Here is a 17,491-nt window from a genome sequence, read left to right on the forward strand (position 1 = left end):
CCAGTTTAACGTCCTAACATCTCAGAGGAGGATTTTTTCCTTCCAAAGCATGAAACAATGCTGCATACAACTTCATCGCAACTGACATTTAAAAAAATACCCCAAGTGTCATCCTATGGAGAGCTCTACTATGTTATATATGCCTCTCCAGTCTCTTTCCTTTTACTTGAGACAGGGAAGGTGAAATGGGACTAAGGAAGAATATGATCTGCTCCCTGATCAACATCATATAATACTGACGTATGTGTGTTGGGGATTTCATACCATTAATAAACTTTTACACCATGCATCTCTTCTTGTCTTTTCTCATTATATAGAAGTGTTTATTTCATTTTGTACTAGCTTATTATTGAAGATGACTGTCTACTGTCAGTGCACAAACAGGCAGAATAAATTCTTTAGTTGATAATGACAATGATAGGCATCCCCTAAAAGTGACATGAGTTGGTGTCTTAGTCAATGTGGGCTGCTATAACAGAATACTATACTGGGTGGTTTATTAACAACAGAAATTCATTTCTCACAGTTCTGGTGGATGGTAGTCTGAGATCAGAGTGTCAACACGATCAGGTTCTGGCGTGAGCGAGCTCTCTTCTGGGTTGCAGACAACCATTTTTCTCATTGTATCCTCACGTGATGGAGAGGGTGAGAAAGCTCTCTGGGGTCTCTTTTATGAGGGTACTGATCTCACTCATGAGGACTCTACTTTCATGACTTAATTACCTCCCAAAGGTCTCATCTCCTAATACCATCACTTGGGGGGTTAGGATTTCAATATATGAATTTGGGGGGCAGGGCACAAACATTTAGTCCATTGCAGTTGGGTTGATGATGATGATGGTAATGGGGAAGAAGTTATAGATTTTTATGGAGGAAGGAAATTAGAACTTGAAAAAAAAAGCACATTTGATCCATATGAAGGAAGTTTTGTCTTAATCTCCCTCTGTGGTGACAAGTATTAACTGTATGCCTGAATAATAATTAATTAACATAAACAATTTGCTAAAGCTAATTAAGAGCTGGAATAGGCAGAATGAAGATGGAAAGGCTTACAAAGCATGCAGGAAACCAAGACATTTTTCTGTTATTTTCTGGCTAGCTCTTTAGTGACAAGGAAATCAAATCTCCTTTCATTTTGGCTCTAGCTTATACTGGAACTAATCATATTCAATCAGTAGAGCTGTTGCTCTAAATTCAGGAAAGGTGCTGACCCATCATGTTACATAACATTCAATCAATAGCTTTCCTTCTCTCAGGGCGGTTTATAATCAATATGACCTATTGGAATCTGTCTTTTGAGTTTCACATTTAGCTATGCCAAAGTAAAAGAGGTCTCAAGTGAGGGTGGGGGTGAGAGGCTTACAGCTCTCTGTCAAGTACAAACCTTTGCTTCTGGAAGTCTCTTGATATCACTGCCACTGGTATCCTCTTGTCACTGAATGAGTTCACTTGGTATGGCTTAGGAAAAGCACAGTCTCTTCTGGAATGGCTATGACTTTTATGTGGTGAAAGAAAAGATGCCCACCATGATAAACTAGAATGTTATTCTCTTCTTATTTCCTTATTACTGTGAATTTATTTTATAGATTTTTCACAATTAAGGCTAAGACATAAGAACTCTTCTTTCTCATGCCAGCTGAAGATACATTTCATCATCCTTTTGTCAGTGCTCACCGATAATACATAAAGCACTATAAAAAGTAGTTAAGAGGACTGACAATAGATCAATGAGTTTAAGCTTTAAAACATGTCTTTTACTCTAACACACAGAAAAAAAGAGATAGTGTTTTGAAAAATGAAAAGCCAGGCATAGTTTTTTCCATATCTTGGCAACTGTAAACAATGCTGCTGTGAACACCAGGGTGTGTGTATTTTTTTGAATTCGTGTTTATGTTTTTTTCAGAGATATACCCAGGAGGGGAATAGCTGGGTCACATGGTAGTTCTATTTTTAGTTTTTTTAAAAAAAACTTCCATACTGTTTTCCACAGTGGCTGCACCAGTTTACGGTCTCACCAACAGTGTACAAGGGTTCCCTTTTCTCCAATCCTTGCCAGCATTTGTTATTTGGGACTTTCTGATGATAACAATTCTGAAAGGTGTGAGGTGATAACTCTTTGTGGTTTAGATTTGCATTTTCCTGATGATTAGCGACGTTGAGCATCTTTTCATGTGCCTGTCGGCCATCTGCATTTCCTCTTTGGAAAAACGTCTGTTCAGTTCTTCAGCCCATTTTTCAATTGTGCTTTTTTTTGATGTTGAGTTGTATGAGCTGTTTATATATGTTGGATATTAATCTCTTATCAATCCTACCATTTGCAAATATTTTCTCCCATTCAGTAGGTTGTCTTTTTGATTTGATGCTGGTTTCCAGGCATAGTTGTACTCAAAAACAAGGTAAACATCATATGGGCCATAAGTGGAAGAGAAACAATAACCTTCTAGTAAAGGAAGCTCAAGGGAGAAAAACAGAAACCAAAAAGATCTTCCAGGAGGTAAAGGATAAGGGTCAAGGTCACAAGCTAAGAGAGCTTCCTTGTATTTGAAGGAAGGCTAGACAAAGCTGTGATGTTCCTGAGGCTACAGTCTACACACAGGCTTGTGCTAGTGGTGGTGGACATTGTGGTGGTGAAATAGAGACTGTCATGTAGACAGGCTCCAGGCCAAGCCACTGCCCAGTGTGATGACTGAATCTACATCCCCATGGAAAAAAGGCTCAACACTTGATTCTGAACTAGTGATTTGCTCAGGGTGAAGACAAATGGAAAAAATGCTAGACAGGGAGATAAGAGCACTGAGAATGACAGAGAAAATACCCCACACCTGATTAATTTATCATTTAAAATTCCAAATGCAACCTCAAACAATTGGTTAATGAATTCATTCTTGAGCATCAATAGACCTAAATGAAATTGATTAGAAAATGTGCCGAGACCCTTGTAGAGGTGCAGGATAGGATAATATATATAAAACAAGGATTATGAAACAAAAACATGGAGATATGAATCGAGAATTGTAGATATGAATAACCAATTATAAATCTTGGAATTGAAAAGTACAGTCACTGAAATTAAATTTAAAAAGTAAGGATTCCCAGGTGGTGCAGTGGTTAAGAACCCAGCTGCCAATGCAGGGGACATGGGTTCAAGACCTGTTCTGGGAAGATCCCACATGTTACGGCGCAACTAAGTCCGTGCACCACAACTATTGAGCCTGCACTCTAGAGCCCGCGAACCACAACTACTGAGCCCACATGCTGCAGCTACTGAAGCCCGCACGTCCTAGAGCCCGTGATCTGCAACAAGAGAAGCCACCACAATGAGAAGCCCGCGCACCGCAATGAAGAGTAGCCCCCGCTCGCCACAACTAGAGAAAGCCCGCATGCAGCAACGAAGACCCAACGCAGCCTAAGTAAATAAATGTATTTTAAAAAACTATATTAAAAAATGTAAGTAGATAAGATAAACTTGATTTGACAAAAGCAAAAACAGAATTTGGAAACTGGAACATACCACTGAGGAGGCACCACAGAGAGATGAAGAGATGGATGAAGAGATGAAAGATATGGATGGAAATAAAAATAAGCTTGTAGAATTGCACAGAAACATTTGTGTGTGTGTGTGTGTGTGTGTGTGTGCGCGCACGCGTGCATATTTGTGTATTTTTTTCCTTAGAGTAGAAAATAGAAGGACTGGTAGAGAAGAAACATTTGAAGAGATGATGGCAAAAACTTTCCAGTATTTAAGGGTCAAATCTTCAGATACAGTAAAGAGAAATTTAAGAAAATAAAAAATGAAAACACAATCTTAAAAGCAACTAGTGAGAAAGACAAATTACCAATAAAGGAATAATAATCAGACTAACACAGAATTTTATCAGCAACAATTGATGCCAGAGATCAATGTACAAAGGAAAAAAAACCTTGTCAAATAGATTCTTATACTCAGCTAAACTAGCATGCAAGACTGAAGGTGAAATCAAGATATAGTCAAATATACATAAACTATGAAACCTCTAGCATAGAACTTAAAGGGATATAATTCAGCCAGAAGAAATACAAACCAAGAAGGAAGCAGAGAGATACAAGAAATAAAAGAAGAATAAAGAGAAATTCACGAACTATTTTGGTAACTAGTGAGTAGTTACTAAATGACAAAATTTAGCAACTTCGTGGAAAGAAGAGAAGATCCAAAATTCTACACAATAATTACAAATGACAGATGTGAAGAAAGGTTAAGAGATAATAAATGTGTGATAGGGTCCTTGTCTTATTTTTGAGGAGGACCAAGATACTGATTTCTTTCATTACTGTTAGAAAAAGATAACATCTATTTGTTAGGGTTAACAACAAATTAAATAAATAAATAAAATCTATAGCCTCTAAACAAGTATGGGAAAAATGTACATAAGATAGCAGTGGTTGGAGGGGGGCTTGGAGAAAATTTATCAATCCAGTACAAAGCAGAAAAGGAGAAAACTAAAGAAGAAAACAGTATAGTGTATAGGAAAGACATGGTAGAAGTAAGTCCATATATTTCAATAATCATAATAAATTTTAAAAGGTTAGTCTTGGTATGGTTGGTTGAATAATAGCCCTCCAAAGATGTCCATATCCTAATCCCTGATATCTGTGAATATGTTGTTTTACATGTCAAAAGGGACTTTCAGATATGATTAAGGATCTTGAGATGAAGAGATTATCTTGGATTACTGGTGTGGTCCCAATGTAACCACAAAGTTCCTTATAAGAAGGAGGCAAGAGGGTCACAGTCAGAGAAGAAGTAAGAATGGAAACAGAGGTCAGAGAGCAAAGATGTTATGCTGCTGCTGGCTTTGAAGGTGTAGGAAGGAGCCATGAGCCAAGGTACACAGGTGGCCTCCAAAACTGGCAAAGGCAAGGTGGTAGATTCTCCTCCAGAGTCTCAAAAAGGCACACAGCCTTACAGACACATTTTAGACTACCGACCTTCAGAATTGTAAGATAACAAATTTGTTACAGCAGCAATAGAAAACTAATATACTCATCAATTAAAAGACAGACTCTATCATTAGCTTTTAAAAAATTGTCATGTGGTGTTTTAAGAGAGTCTAAACAAATCTGCACACAAAACAAACCAATACATACCAAAAAATCCTGAAAATTAGGGAATGAAAAAGATATACCATGCAAATGCTAACTAAAAGAAAGCTGATGTAGCATTATCTCTATCACGCAAAATAGAATATAAGTCAAAAAGCATAAATAGGGGCTAAAATGGACAACTTACTATGAAAAAAGGAATAATATATTGTGATATATGTCATGAATTTATATGCACCTACCAACACAGCTTTTAAATATATGGAGTGAAAGTTGACATAATTACAAGGAGAAATGGAAAAGTGGGAGATTTTGATAAAATTATATCAGAAACTGTTATATCATACAAATAATTAAGGCAGTAAAATATTTGAACAATACAATACATAAGCTTGATTTAATACAAACATGTGTCAGGAATTCAAAGCAGAGACCCTTGTCACTTGAAAGAGACAGGCATATAAATAAGTAAATATGAAAAGGGGGGTCCCTACTTACACAAGAAAATAACCCAATGGCTTAGGATCAGAAGGAGATGTGAAAGCCTGATGATTCCCTTGATGCCACATCACTGTGCATTTCTACGGCAAATGACCAAAAAAATGTTTAAAAAGAACTGCTTGAATGAGACATCAGAATTACTGCTTCCTGGATCCTGGAAACTCTATAAAGACCTAACTGCAAGGGGCTCTCTTGCAGATCACAGAGGCAAAGGACACTGTGAAGATGTTTTAGTGCCAGCTGAATCCCAAGGTGTCACTGACACCTGTATGCAAGTTCTCAAGTTAACCGTACACCTGAGGTTGAATTAGAGCCAAGAGTAAATGAAAAAGAATTCCAAATGCTTCCAAACAAGTGCTGAGCAATGCACTTGCTCCACGTAGCAAGGGGCACCCATGCAAAGAAGGCATCTATCTTCCAGCCCAGGGCTGAGGTCCCAGGGGCCAGGGACCATATCCTCGTCCTCATTTCTGCTGTCATCCGGACAGAGCGATCCTATCTTCCTGAAGGAGCGCCGTGTGCACAAGCAGAGCCCACACACTCTTGCCAAAAGGGTCTTTCTATGCTTTGCTCTCACATTCTGATATTTTTTACCCCACGCAAACCAGAGGTGACTTACTCTATCGTTTGGAGTCCTTCACCTTAATCCAAGTAAGTTGGCCCATTCAAAACCTCAAGGGGAGGCCGATATTTCAAACATTCCAAAGCAAAGCATGACAGAAGGCTGGCAGTGGGTGCCGCATCTGGGGAGGGTGGGCTTTTTGACTGGCAGTCAAAAGACGGGAGAGAATGACCCCTCCTTTTAGGGCACCCAGCAGAAAAGAGAAGAACTTCCAGACCTGGATTTGCAGTGATGACATAAGAAATGAAGACTGTGCCCTTGGCCCTACTTATTTCTGAGTGAGCAAGAAATTAAATGCAATAATTATCTGACCACGACTTAAGGGGGTACTGAGCGCTGGGGTCAGGGAACAAACAACTATTAACTGAAACTCTTTCCTAATGTTTAGTGATTTCTGTAAGGATGAATTTGTAGATTCAGTATGGTTTATCAAGTTGAAATTTAATAAATGGTATTTCAATTTCTTTCTCCACTGTAGTTAATTTCTAAGTTAGTGTAATTTAATTTCTATGATATTAACACACATAGTATTTACTAGGAAATCCATCAAAAATCCCAGCCAAAATATGAAAGGAGTTTAATTTTCACCTATGAGAAATACAGTTGAAATTACTTTTATGCTATAAAGGTAATCAACTCAATAAACGCCAGTTTTCCAAGAGGAGACTGTGCGAAGAACATCACACTTTTGTCGCCTTGGAACTGGGGCTTGCTGTTTTAAGATGATATTAAACAGTCAAAAGATGGAATCATGAAAACCTTTACGGAAAAGAAAAAGTCCCATTTTAACAACCAGATGGGTCATTCAATATGTATACTATATTAGTAAAAAACAACAGATCCTTCATGTGCTTTTGTTTCTTAAAATGTACCAAAAGTTGCCACAAATTGTGAAATCTGGAGATATCTGAAAATGAAAGGGGAGGCAGTGAGGAAGGGAATCCTTGCTGTACTTGTATGTAAGCATTCTTGTGGTTTCTGCCCATCTCCTTCCTCTGTAAACCACTGCAACGCTCTCATGCCCCCCTCATCATCTCAGACAGGTTGGCTGACTCCTCCTACCCACTGTGAACTCTGCACATACAAAACTGGACCGGAAGCCACATTTCCTAGGCAATACCCCATGCTTCCACCAAACACACCAACTGCGACTCAATGGATAAAGACTAGAGAAGGTGTCCTTTTCTGTAGGATTTTTCTTTAAACATTATTCATTATACAAGATCAACAAGGCACTAGATCAAGAGTGGGCTTGTGTCTGAATCGCATGTTCAAAAGAGCAGTGACTGTATCGGAAATCACTATCTCTACAAGGAGTAATGACAAATGATAATAATAATGATAATGATAAATGGCTCCTAGTTGGGACCAATGACTCTGAGGAGCCATTACAAGTCCATAGAAAATTATGATCCTATTCCCTCTGATATTTTATAAAGTTAACAATAATTGATTTTTCAGAAATATCTGACAGGGGCTTCCCTGGTGGCACAGTGGTTGAGAATCTGCCTGCCAATGCAGGCGACACGGGTTTGAGCCCTGGTCTGGGAAGATCCCATATGCCGCGGAGCAACTAGGCCCATGAGCCACAACTACTGAGCCTGCGCGTCTGGAGCTTGTGCTCTGCAACAAGAGAGGCCACAACAGTGAGAGGCCCGCGCACCACGATGAAGAGTGGCCCCCGCTCGCCGCAACTAGAGAAAGCCCTCACACAGAAACGAAGACCCAACACAGCCAAAAGCAAATAAACAAATAAATAAATAAAATTAAAAAAAAAAAAGAAATATCTGACAAATGCTGAAACCAAATGTTAGCACTCATTCAAATGTCAATTAATCTGGAAATAGGAGAAAGGCTATACTATTTTAAATTTTATATTTAAATTTAGAAAACTAATATCAAGAATAGTTTCAATTACTGGATTAGAAATTCCTAAATTCTGCAAAAAATTGGTATCTCTGTTTAAAAAATTAGCTTATAGAAGACTAGCGGATCTAAGTGTCATTATAAAATACACAGAAATATGATAGACTCAATTCTAGAACCAATTTGTATATTTTTTTCTATCTATCTTTGTTTTGCTGTGTTCTTTAATTTCTACTTTTGGCAACTACCATCTTGTTGTATTTCCTACATTCTTATAAACTACATTAAAATACTGCCAGAAGGAAGAGAGAATAAAAATAGAATAAGCACACTAACAAATCTGTAGCCAAATGGCTTAAAATTAAATACAAGGAAGCATTTTCAGTTATAGAGACATTTAAAAAGTGTTTTCTGGAAGTGCGGGGCTGAGCTCAGGAATACTTCAGTAAGGAGATCTCTGAAGCATCTCCCTGAACTGGGATTATAGTCAATACATTGGCTTGTTTACCAAGCTACATGTATATTGTGTTTCTAAATCAACAAAAAGATTATAATAAAGAGGAAGTGGGGATGAGAATAACATAGTTTAATGCAGTTGAACCATTTAAATCTCTGCTTCTGGTGATCATTTTCAAAGGCATGTTGCTAAAATAAGGCCACTGCCTATTAAGATATAGGCAGAGCTGGGCTTCCCTGGTGGCGCAGCGGTTGAGAGTCAGCCTGCTGATGCAGGGGACACAGGTTCGTGCCCAGGTCCGGGAAGATCCCACATGCCGCGGAGCAACTAGGCCCATGAGCCACAACTACTGAGCCTGCGCGTCTGGAGCTTGTGCTCCGCAACAAGAGAGGCCACAACAGTGAGAGGCCCAAGTACCGCAAAAAAAAAAAAAAAAAAAAAAAAGGTATAGGCAGAGCTGTGTTTTCAGTGACAGTTCCACAATCTACTCACCATGCATGCCTTGAATAATGCGGGGATTAAGGACTGGTTAGACAGGTTGAGAATCCTGAGGGAGTCCTTCAGGACGTAGATATTGCCAAAATCAACCTGAGTGGGATGTACATAGATAACTGGGCCTTCTCCAATGCTCCTTAAGTGACATACCTGCGTTCCATGTAAGAGAAAGAACACAGGAATGGCTGAAAATGGCTGGCCTTTAAAATCAAATTAAAACAGAAGCTTTTAAGCATCCCTTTATAAAAAGCAGGGACATAAAAGGGTGCTTATTAGAACTGACATCCCTTCTCCCTGGTACTCTGTGGTCAAAGGTCACAGGGATGGCCATGCTGATCAGACCTGGAATTCCTCCCTTAAAAGAATGATCCACTTCCCTGGGTCAGTCCAGAGCCGTGCACCCAAGGGGAAACCAGAATAATGGTCCTTGATATGCCACTCAGCACTACAGCCTCAAGAACACTTAAGAGGTTAAGGACCAGCACTTCAGAGTTGGATGTGGCTGGACTGAGTCTCAGTTCTGTTGTTGTATTAGCAACGCGATAGGGCCATCCACTGCTCAAAGTTGTGCAGGCTGGGGACTGAAACCCACCTTGCTCTCCTCCCCTTGCCCTGTGCCCTCGGCCAGGTACCGTGTCTGCCCAAGGAAGGGGGTCTTTCTCTTTCATAAAGTGCTTGCTGCTCAGCAAGCTACCCTCTCATGTGCTGCATCTGTGCAGGGCAGGCACACTGTAGGCTAGAAGGGTACCTGGACTGTGGCACCTTTCAGTTGGCCTGCCTTAGTGATGTTGCTTTATAAGTCAGGTGGCTTACATATGGCATCTTATATGGAAGACATAAAAGCAAAATCTGGGTTTATTATACTCTCTGAGCAATCAGAATCACTTCAAACAAATGTATGTTGACATCACCCAGCTTCCAAGTAAACCCGATGTCTAGGAATTCACAGTCTGTTGGGCAACTTCCTTCAAGATTCAAGATTCATCCTTCGATTCAGCTCAAGCAGCAGAGAGATTTCCATGTCTCTCTCTTCCCAGGCTTGGAGAAAGACTAAGACTTTCAGTAGGCTAATTTGGGATGTAAGTCCAATTATAGAATATGTAATAGCATATAGTTTGTATGTATATCCAATAATCTACAGGAAAAGATCTGGTGAGCAGTGAGTAAAACCAATCTCAGAGCCCACATGTAGCAAGCTAGGGATACCCAGCTTTGTACTAGGAACAACTGAGGAGGGTGTTAAACATACAGCTGTGCTGGTCCTCTTCCCTCAGAGATTCTGATTTAATAGGTCTGGAGAGGGGTCAAGTGTGTCTGTATGTGTGGGAAAAATCAATTGCTATAAAGCACCACTTTTAGATGTAACCACAGACAGATTCCCGAAGTAACAGCCCTGGTGTTTTACCACTGCAAAGTGAAAATGAAAAACTCTAGAACTACCAACAACTAGAGGATATGCAAATATGTTGAGTGCCTTACATACGGAGGCTGGAATGTCCGGCAAGAAGTATGGCAATTATAACTACAATTCTGAAAATTGGCTCTCACCATAGGGGGGTCCTGGCTCCCGAAGGTCGAGATGTAAACTGTGGACCTGTACTCCCCAAGGACTTGGGTCTCCAGGGCCAGAGGTATGTGAACGGTGCTGTTGGGGGGGATGACCCCACAGGGGGTGGGACTAGACAGCAACACAGCTGGTGCATCCTGATATACCTGGTGGGACAGAGAAGCCAGAAGGATAAGCAAGCCCCAGGCTCAGTATGAAATCAACAGCACGTTAGATCATTTTGAAACAAGCGTTGTCCTGAGTCTGTGGAGGGCTTTTAGAATTGAATCATCATTAAAGCAAGTGAATGGGGATGAGCACCCCAATTCAGCCAGAAGGAACTTTGGCTAAGTGAGGTGTGCATAAGGCCCCAAATGCAAAGTGCGCAACCCAGCAAAGTGCAGAAATCATCCACAATGTGAGTTAGTTCAGGGCAACAGCTTCCCATGGCCAAATTTCTTAAACTGGCTTTCCGCACCTTCATGCTTTATTCCCCATCCACTTCACCCCTTTGCGCTTCATTGGTAGAGGCCACTGGCACTTCATGAACACATGACACTGTTTCCACCTCCAACCCTTTGCACTTGTGGCTACTCTTCCTGGAATGCCCACACCCTCTGACCTGCGTGCACACTCATCCTTACACCCCCAGGGATGCCCAGTGCCCCAGAGTCTGGGCGCTTGCTCTGCCCTCAGGGAGCAGCCCGCAGTCCCTTTCCTCAGCACACGCTATCAACGCGTCCATCTTCTCCAAGGACTGTAAACTTCTTTGGGCACGACCTGGGTCTCTCCTCAATGTGTGCCCACTCTCTGGCCCAAAACACATGCTCAGTACACGTTTGTTTGTTTTTGGTTTGTTTTTTAAATATTTATTTACTTGGCTGTGCCGCGTCTTAGTTGTGGCATGCAGGACCTTTTTAGTTGTGGCATGCAGGATCTAGTTCATGACCAGGGATCTAACCCTGGCCCCCTGCATTGGGAGCACAGAGTCTTAACCACTGGACCACCAGGGAAGCCCCAGTACATGTTTTTTAAATGGGGAAACAGTTAGGTGAATGAATGAAGGAAAGTTGTCCACTGTTTATGAACGTACATTCCTAAGAACCCTGTTCTGCAGCATATTACTAAGCCTTTATGCAACAACAACAAATAAAACTTAAACAATCCCTAAAAATCCCATGGTCAAATAAGTTTGAGTAACTGGGAAACACTTCTCAGAGTGCCGGCTCCTGGAGGGAATGCCAGAGCATGCCGGTTTCACTAGTCCGGGACACCCCGTGGTCTTTCCGCACCTGGTCTGGTCCAGCTTGGCCTAATCTAACTCAGCCTCCCTCAGCAGCAGTGCTCCGCCCAGCCTTCCTGGACCCCGAGGCCAAAGGAAAATCAGTAATACTGATTCCACCTTTGTCTAACATTTTGATATCTTACTTATCATGGATTTTTTGTATTAGTTTTGGTTTCTTCAAGTGTAGCATGAAAACATTATCTATCTTGATTACTGAGTGTTTTGGCTCTCCCCTAAATTTTGCGCTTGAGGCAAGTGCCTCACCCTTTTCCCAGCCCAGCTGTGCACAAACAGCTTCCCTATCACCCTGGGTGACTCAGGCTCTGCTCTGAGTTCTTGAGGTGACCGTGCATTGTGCAGGGCGAGCCTGTTCAGCTGTTGAACACTTGAAAGTTAGAAAAGTTGTCTCCTGTCACCCCCATTCTTGGCTTCTGGTTTTGTCTGAGAGACGCCCACAGAATGACTCGAATTCCCTTTTTTACAAAGTAGACCTTTGACTAGTGGGAACTATTTCATCCCAGCTAATTCTCTGTTCCAGATTAGACTTTGTGCTTGCTCCTCATATGACTTGGATTTCCAGATGACAGAGACTGACATTCTCATTACTCCAAACATAATTCTTTTTTTTTAATTTAAGTTTCCATTAAAAAATACCCTGTCAAGATCTGAAGACAACATTCCAGCACTGCTTTGATGTGTCGCTCTCTCCTTCCTTTAGCTGTGGAACATTGTGTTTCTCCAATGCAGCCTAAACCTGCCTTGGTTCTGTGGCCTCAACATCGGTCTTTTGGAAGGCCAATGGCACTATCCATTGCACCATGGAGTCACCTCACTGGTCTTTTAACTTATTGTGAACTTACAGCCAAATGAAACCCCCATTTGATTTTTTTGCATATATTTTTATTAGAGTACTACTTACAGAAATGAATTTTAAACCCAAATTCATCCTTGGTAAAGTGCACCTCATTAGTCACCTTTCATTACTCTAGTCTATACAGATCTTTTTGAATCTTTTTTCCATCTGTGTTTAATGGCTTAGTCTCCCACCTAGCTAGGTGTAATGGCATGTGGGCAGATCCATTTCATAAAACATTAAGAAACAGTTCCTCCTTTCTCCTTCCTATGTTATCTCTAGCCTTCTGGTCAAACAAGTTCATTTATAACTATTGCATTACCATATCTTAGTGATTCTGTTCAAGTCACGGCCATAGACATAAATGGAAACTTCTAGCTCCACCTCATCTCCCATGCATGGTTAATGCACAGGCAATAATTTGCAAGTGCAACTTCTGCATGTTGCCCTAATTGACCCTTTCCCCTCTTTATAGAAGGCAATTTCCCTGGGAAATTAACAACTGTTTCCACCTGCAGCTGCTCACTCATACAGGTGGCAATCCAGCTGTAGCTTTATAACCCCGTCTCCAGGTTATCCCATGGTTAAAAATTAGAATTACACACGGTCATGTGCTCAGGAATATGGCTCTTTCAAAGGTCTTCTCTTTCTCACTGAAGGAACCCAACTGAAGAAAAATCAACACTGAAAAAGGATAGAGTAACTCACCTGAGGCAGGACCTGATAGCATCCTGGGAGGTCGTCATGATTGACAAGCTGGATTGTTTTCTCATATGGATACTTCAGGAAGCAGCGCCCAAAGTCCACCTCTGTATTAACCACGTGGAGAGTAGGTACAATACACCTGCTCGAAGGAAGGAGTCCATTAAAGAATTCAAAAGGATGGAGGGAGAGCTTGTTTACATATGGAGGACACAGAGTCCCAAGTTAAACACATTTGTCACTGTCACACAGTAGTTTTCCTCTAATAACTACATTAATCATTTTCAAATCTTCTCTCCTGTCATCCCTCTCCCTAATAAGCCCCCAATCACCACTTTTTAATCAAAAAAGGGCTAGAAGCAGGACTCCTTAAACACTGTCTTCTGTGGGTAATGACTAACATTTCCATTGTTTTTCATGTTTGGCCTTCCTTTGGCAAAGAGACCCCACAGCGCAAATTCCTTAGGGTTGTGGATCTGTTGCCATGACAAACAGGGCCAATGCCACCAGCATGAGGTCCTGACTAGCTGTGACACTTTGGACCAGTCAGAGTCCCCTGAGGACTAGCAACAGCTCACACCATCTAAATAATGGTAATAATTCTAATTCCTATGCAGAACAGCTGCCTTGGATCAGTAGGCTCAGGCAGCTGCTCGACCCAAAACTGGCACTGTGACAGTGGTGCTCAGTGCGGAGGGGGTGTGATGGGGGAGAGGGAGGGAGGAATGGAAGGTCTGTGTGTGCAGCTGGCCTATTATTAGGTGACTTGGGTTTTATTTTGTGTCTGTTAAGTCTCGAAGTCTGCCCTGCCCTACTGCACTATCACAATATAGGGCAATGGTGAGGAGTGCTAGCGTTTGAATCTGTCAGAGCCAGGTTCAAGTACTGACCTTACCAAGTGCAGCCTTGAGCAAGCTGCTCTCCCTCCCAGAGTCCCATTCTGCTCATAGGTAAAATGAAGGTAATTTTAGAGATTGATGTTGAGCAGTTCTTACAGACTGCACCAAAAGCAGTGACATGAAAGAGAGTCTTGTTGACCTCAAAGTTTGGGTTTAGCACAAGATGAGTGTTCATTTTTAGCTAGAACGGAAGTTGTCAGTTGACCCAATGATTTTGGTAAAGCTTATCCTTTACTACTTGAAACACTGTGGCTGAGAGGACTGATAGTATTCGACTGGGTCACAGAGAATACATGGTAGGAAACCCATAGCCTCCTAGAACCCCCCATCCCCCTTTTCTTAAAAATTCAGGATTTTCTACTGAGAGCTGCAGGGAAAAGGGGCTGGAAAGTATCAGAATAAACCCACATAGAAAATACATGCAAGACTAGACAAAGAGTCAAACTTTGGGATAGAGAGGACCAGATGAAAGAGTTTTCACTGTTTTTAAACAATTAATTAGGTCTCTGGAGGGAATACTAAGCAGAATTTGACCTTATTTTAGGGCCGCCCTTTGACTTCACTCAAACCCAAGACACAGGAAGTGGTGCCAGTTATGATGGCCCCACCAACCAGCCCGGCTGCACATTCTTTAAGGTGCATCTTCCTAAGATTCATGGAAGTCCTAAATTCTAGGGATTGGAATATTGTCAGAGTTTTAATAAGTACCTTTCTCTATTTCCTTCAGATGGTATTTTCATACACACTCTCAAGTTCCAGATCTGGATATTTGTTTGCTTTGGCAAGAGTGTGGCCAATGATTTTATTTAGGATCACTGTCATCATCAGTAAGTGTCATACCACCCTCAGAAAGACTGTAACTTAGTTGAGGGGACACAGTCCACAAGTGGCAGAGCCAGGATCTTAACCTGACTCCAGAGCCCACTGCTGCCTCTATTAAAACGGAGAGACAAGTTGGTGATGGTTCTGAGGGGTTTATGATGTTAGCGAGGGCCGCATTGTGGGGGCCGCCTGCAGCCTCCCTTAAAGTCATAATGACAGAGTCCAGGAGCAGGATCTGCCACTGCAGGGCTGCGAGCCTCACCCTTTCAGCTGCAGAACTCTGGGGTACTATCTTTAAAGATAAAAATAAAAAAACAGCAACTGTTCACCTCTTCCTGCTAAAACCTCATCAGTTATACACACGGCAAGTCAGACCCATTAAAGAGCACTGTTATTCTTAACACTGCAAAACACACGCACCCCTCCTCTTATCTCCACCAAAGGTGCATTTGCTGTTCTAAAGCTTTGTCACTCAAATATCAGATTTAGCTTCCTCTCCCAGGCAAGCAGAACAAACACAGTGTGAACTGGTTGTAGGCGTGCTGCCTTCTGGAGAAAGAGCCCATTACTGGCGGCTCAGGGAAGACTGGGGAAGAGAAAGCAGGTGAGTGCAATACCTTGCTGTAATTAAGAGCGCCAGCACTTCTTCCCCGATGCCCTCCACGTCTACCACCAGGGCCAGCTCATATTTCTGCACAGTGTTGGAGCATAAGGTCACCTGGAAAGAACAAGGTGAAAAACTGCTCTTCTCAAAGGCCAGCTCTCCCTCTGCAGAGGGGAGAAAGGGGCCAAGGGAGGACCACATTGATGAGTGCAGTTTCTAAGTACCTTATTAGGGGATGTATGGCATTTTACATTTTTAGTTAAACAAGCTATGTTTCGGGGTTACTGCATGCTGAGTTTTTTTCAAAGGCCAGGTTAGAAACCACCAAATGGCTTTCAGTACAATAGGTTTGCTGATTTCCAAGGGGTTTGTATCAAAGGAGTCATACACCTGCATGACGGGAAACAGGGCCCTGAAGGATATGCAACATCAAACAAACTTTAATTACTGCAATTTAAATTGATCTCTATGACTCTGGGCTATATAAATTACAAAAATTCAATACACCAATAAAACACTACAGCTAGATTTCTCTTATGGCAAAATAAATGTCAGTTATAGAAATGTCATAAGAAATCAACTAGATAGCCTTTTTTTTTTTAACCAAAATCTTGTCGTTCCTCTCCACCTCCCATATTCATCATTAGAGAAGAAAATAAGAAGCTCCAAAGAAAAGGTTAATCCAAGGACAGCATCTGGCCAGTATATTTTACCCTATGTTTTTATTTACTGTTGTGAAACTTGACATTTAGGCTGTTGAAGCCTTGTTGCAATTTTTAATTGTCTTAAAATGATTTGTACTGGAAGAGATACTTGTAAGTGTAGAAAACAGCTTCTGGCGTAGGTTACAGCTTTTCTATCTATAAATTATGCATCAGGTACTAATTAAAATTTCTTTGGTTGGAAAGGGAATTGTTGGATGCAAATTTAAGTCCACACAGACGTGGTTAAAGTGCAGATCAGGAGGGAAAACTGAGGCTTGGAGAAAGGTTTTCAAAATACAAAGGAAAAATAAAGCAAAGAGGGGGTCATCGATTTGGAAGGAAAACCTGTCAGATTTGGAGACAAGCAGCTGCCCCAGTGCACAGATTCCTGGAGTGACTCTAACCCTTGTTTATGTCTCTGAGCTATGGTTAGAACAAGTGGTTCTGGCAGAAGGCTCCTAGATAGATGCTCTGTCTTCTAAAATCTTCCTGTACTAGCCTGGGAGAAGCCCCCAAAAAGGGGGGGAATGGTAGGTAATATGTAAGCTAAGCATTACTACGTAAAAAATAAATTAACTCATTGCAGCTGCATTTCTTCCTGGGCAAGTCACAGTTAGCAACTGCTCTGATCTGAATGATTGTGTCCCCACCTCTGGCCCCAAATTCACATGCTGAAATCTTAACTCACAATGTGATGGTATTAGGAGGTGAGGCCCTTGGGAGTTGATGAGGTCATGAAGGTGGAGCCCTCGTGAGCAGGATGAGCGTCTTTATAAAATAGGCCCCCGAGAGCTCCCTTGCCCCTTCATCATGTGAGGATACAAGAAGACGTCGGCAGTCTGCCACCTGAAAAAGGGCCTTCACCAGAACCCTACCATGCTGGCACCCTGACCTCGGACTTCCAGCTTGCAGATTTTAAAGAATAAATTTCTGATGTTTACAAGCTACCCAGTCTCTGGTATTTTGTAGTAGCAGCCCAAACAGACTGAGAGAGCAACACTGGGAAATTACAACGATGTGTGAGATCAAACCTCACTGGATCCGTGGAGAAGCCCT

General features: G+C 41.5%; 1 protein-coding gene across 1 annotated transcript in view; it reads right to left on the bottom strand.

Moving 5' to 3' along the window:
• Nucleotides 1-17,491, bottom strand: part of HYDIN (HYDIN axonemal central pair apparatus protein) — a 437,603-nt gene that overhangs the window by 218,521 nt on the left and 201,591 nt on the right. The window contains exons 15-18 of the mRNA XM_082606776.1: nt 15,745-15,845; nt 13,413-13,548; nt 10,569-10,733; nt 9,018-9,170 (exon numbers count right to left, since the gene is read on the bottom strand). Of these exons, the coding sequence (XP_082462902.1) occupies nt 9,018-9,170; nt 10,569-10,733; nt 13,413-13,548; nt 15,745-15,845 (555 nt within the window). The remainder of the gene's footprint in view (nt 1-9,017; nt 9,171-10,568; nt 10,734-13,412; nt 13,549-15,744; nt 15,846-17,491) is intronic.

This window comes from Mesoplodon mirus, assembly GCF_964341445.2.
Source record: "Mesoplodon mirus genome assembly, chromosome: 19".
Taxonomy (NCBI): Eukaryota; Metazoa; Chordata; class Mammalia; order Artiodactyla; family Ziphiidae; genus Mesoplodon; species Mesoplodon mirus.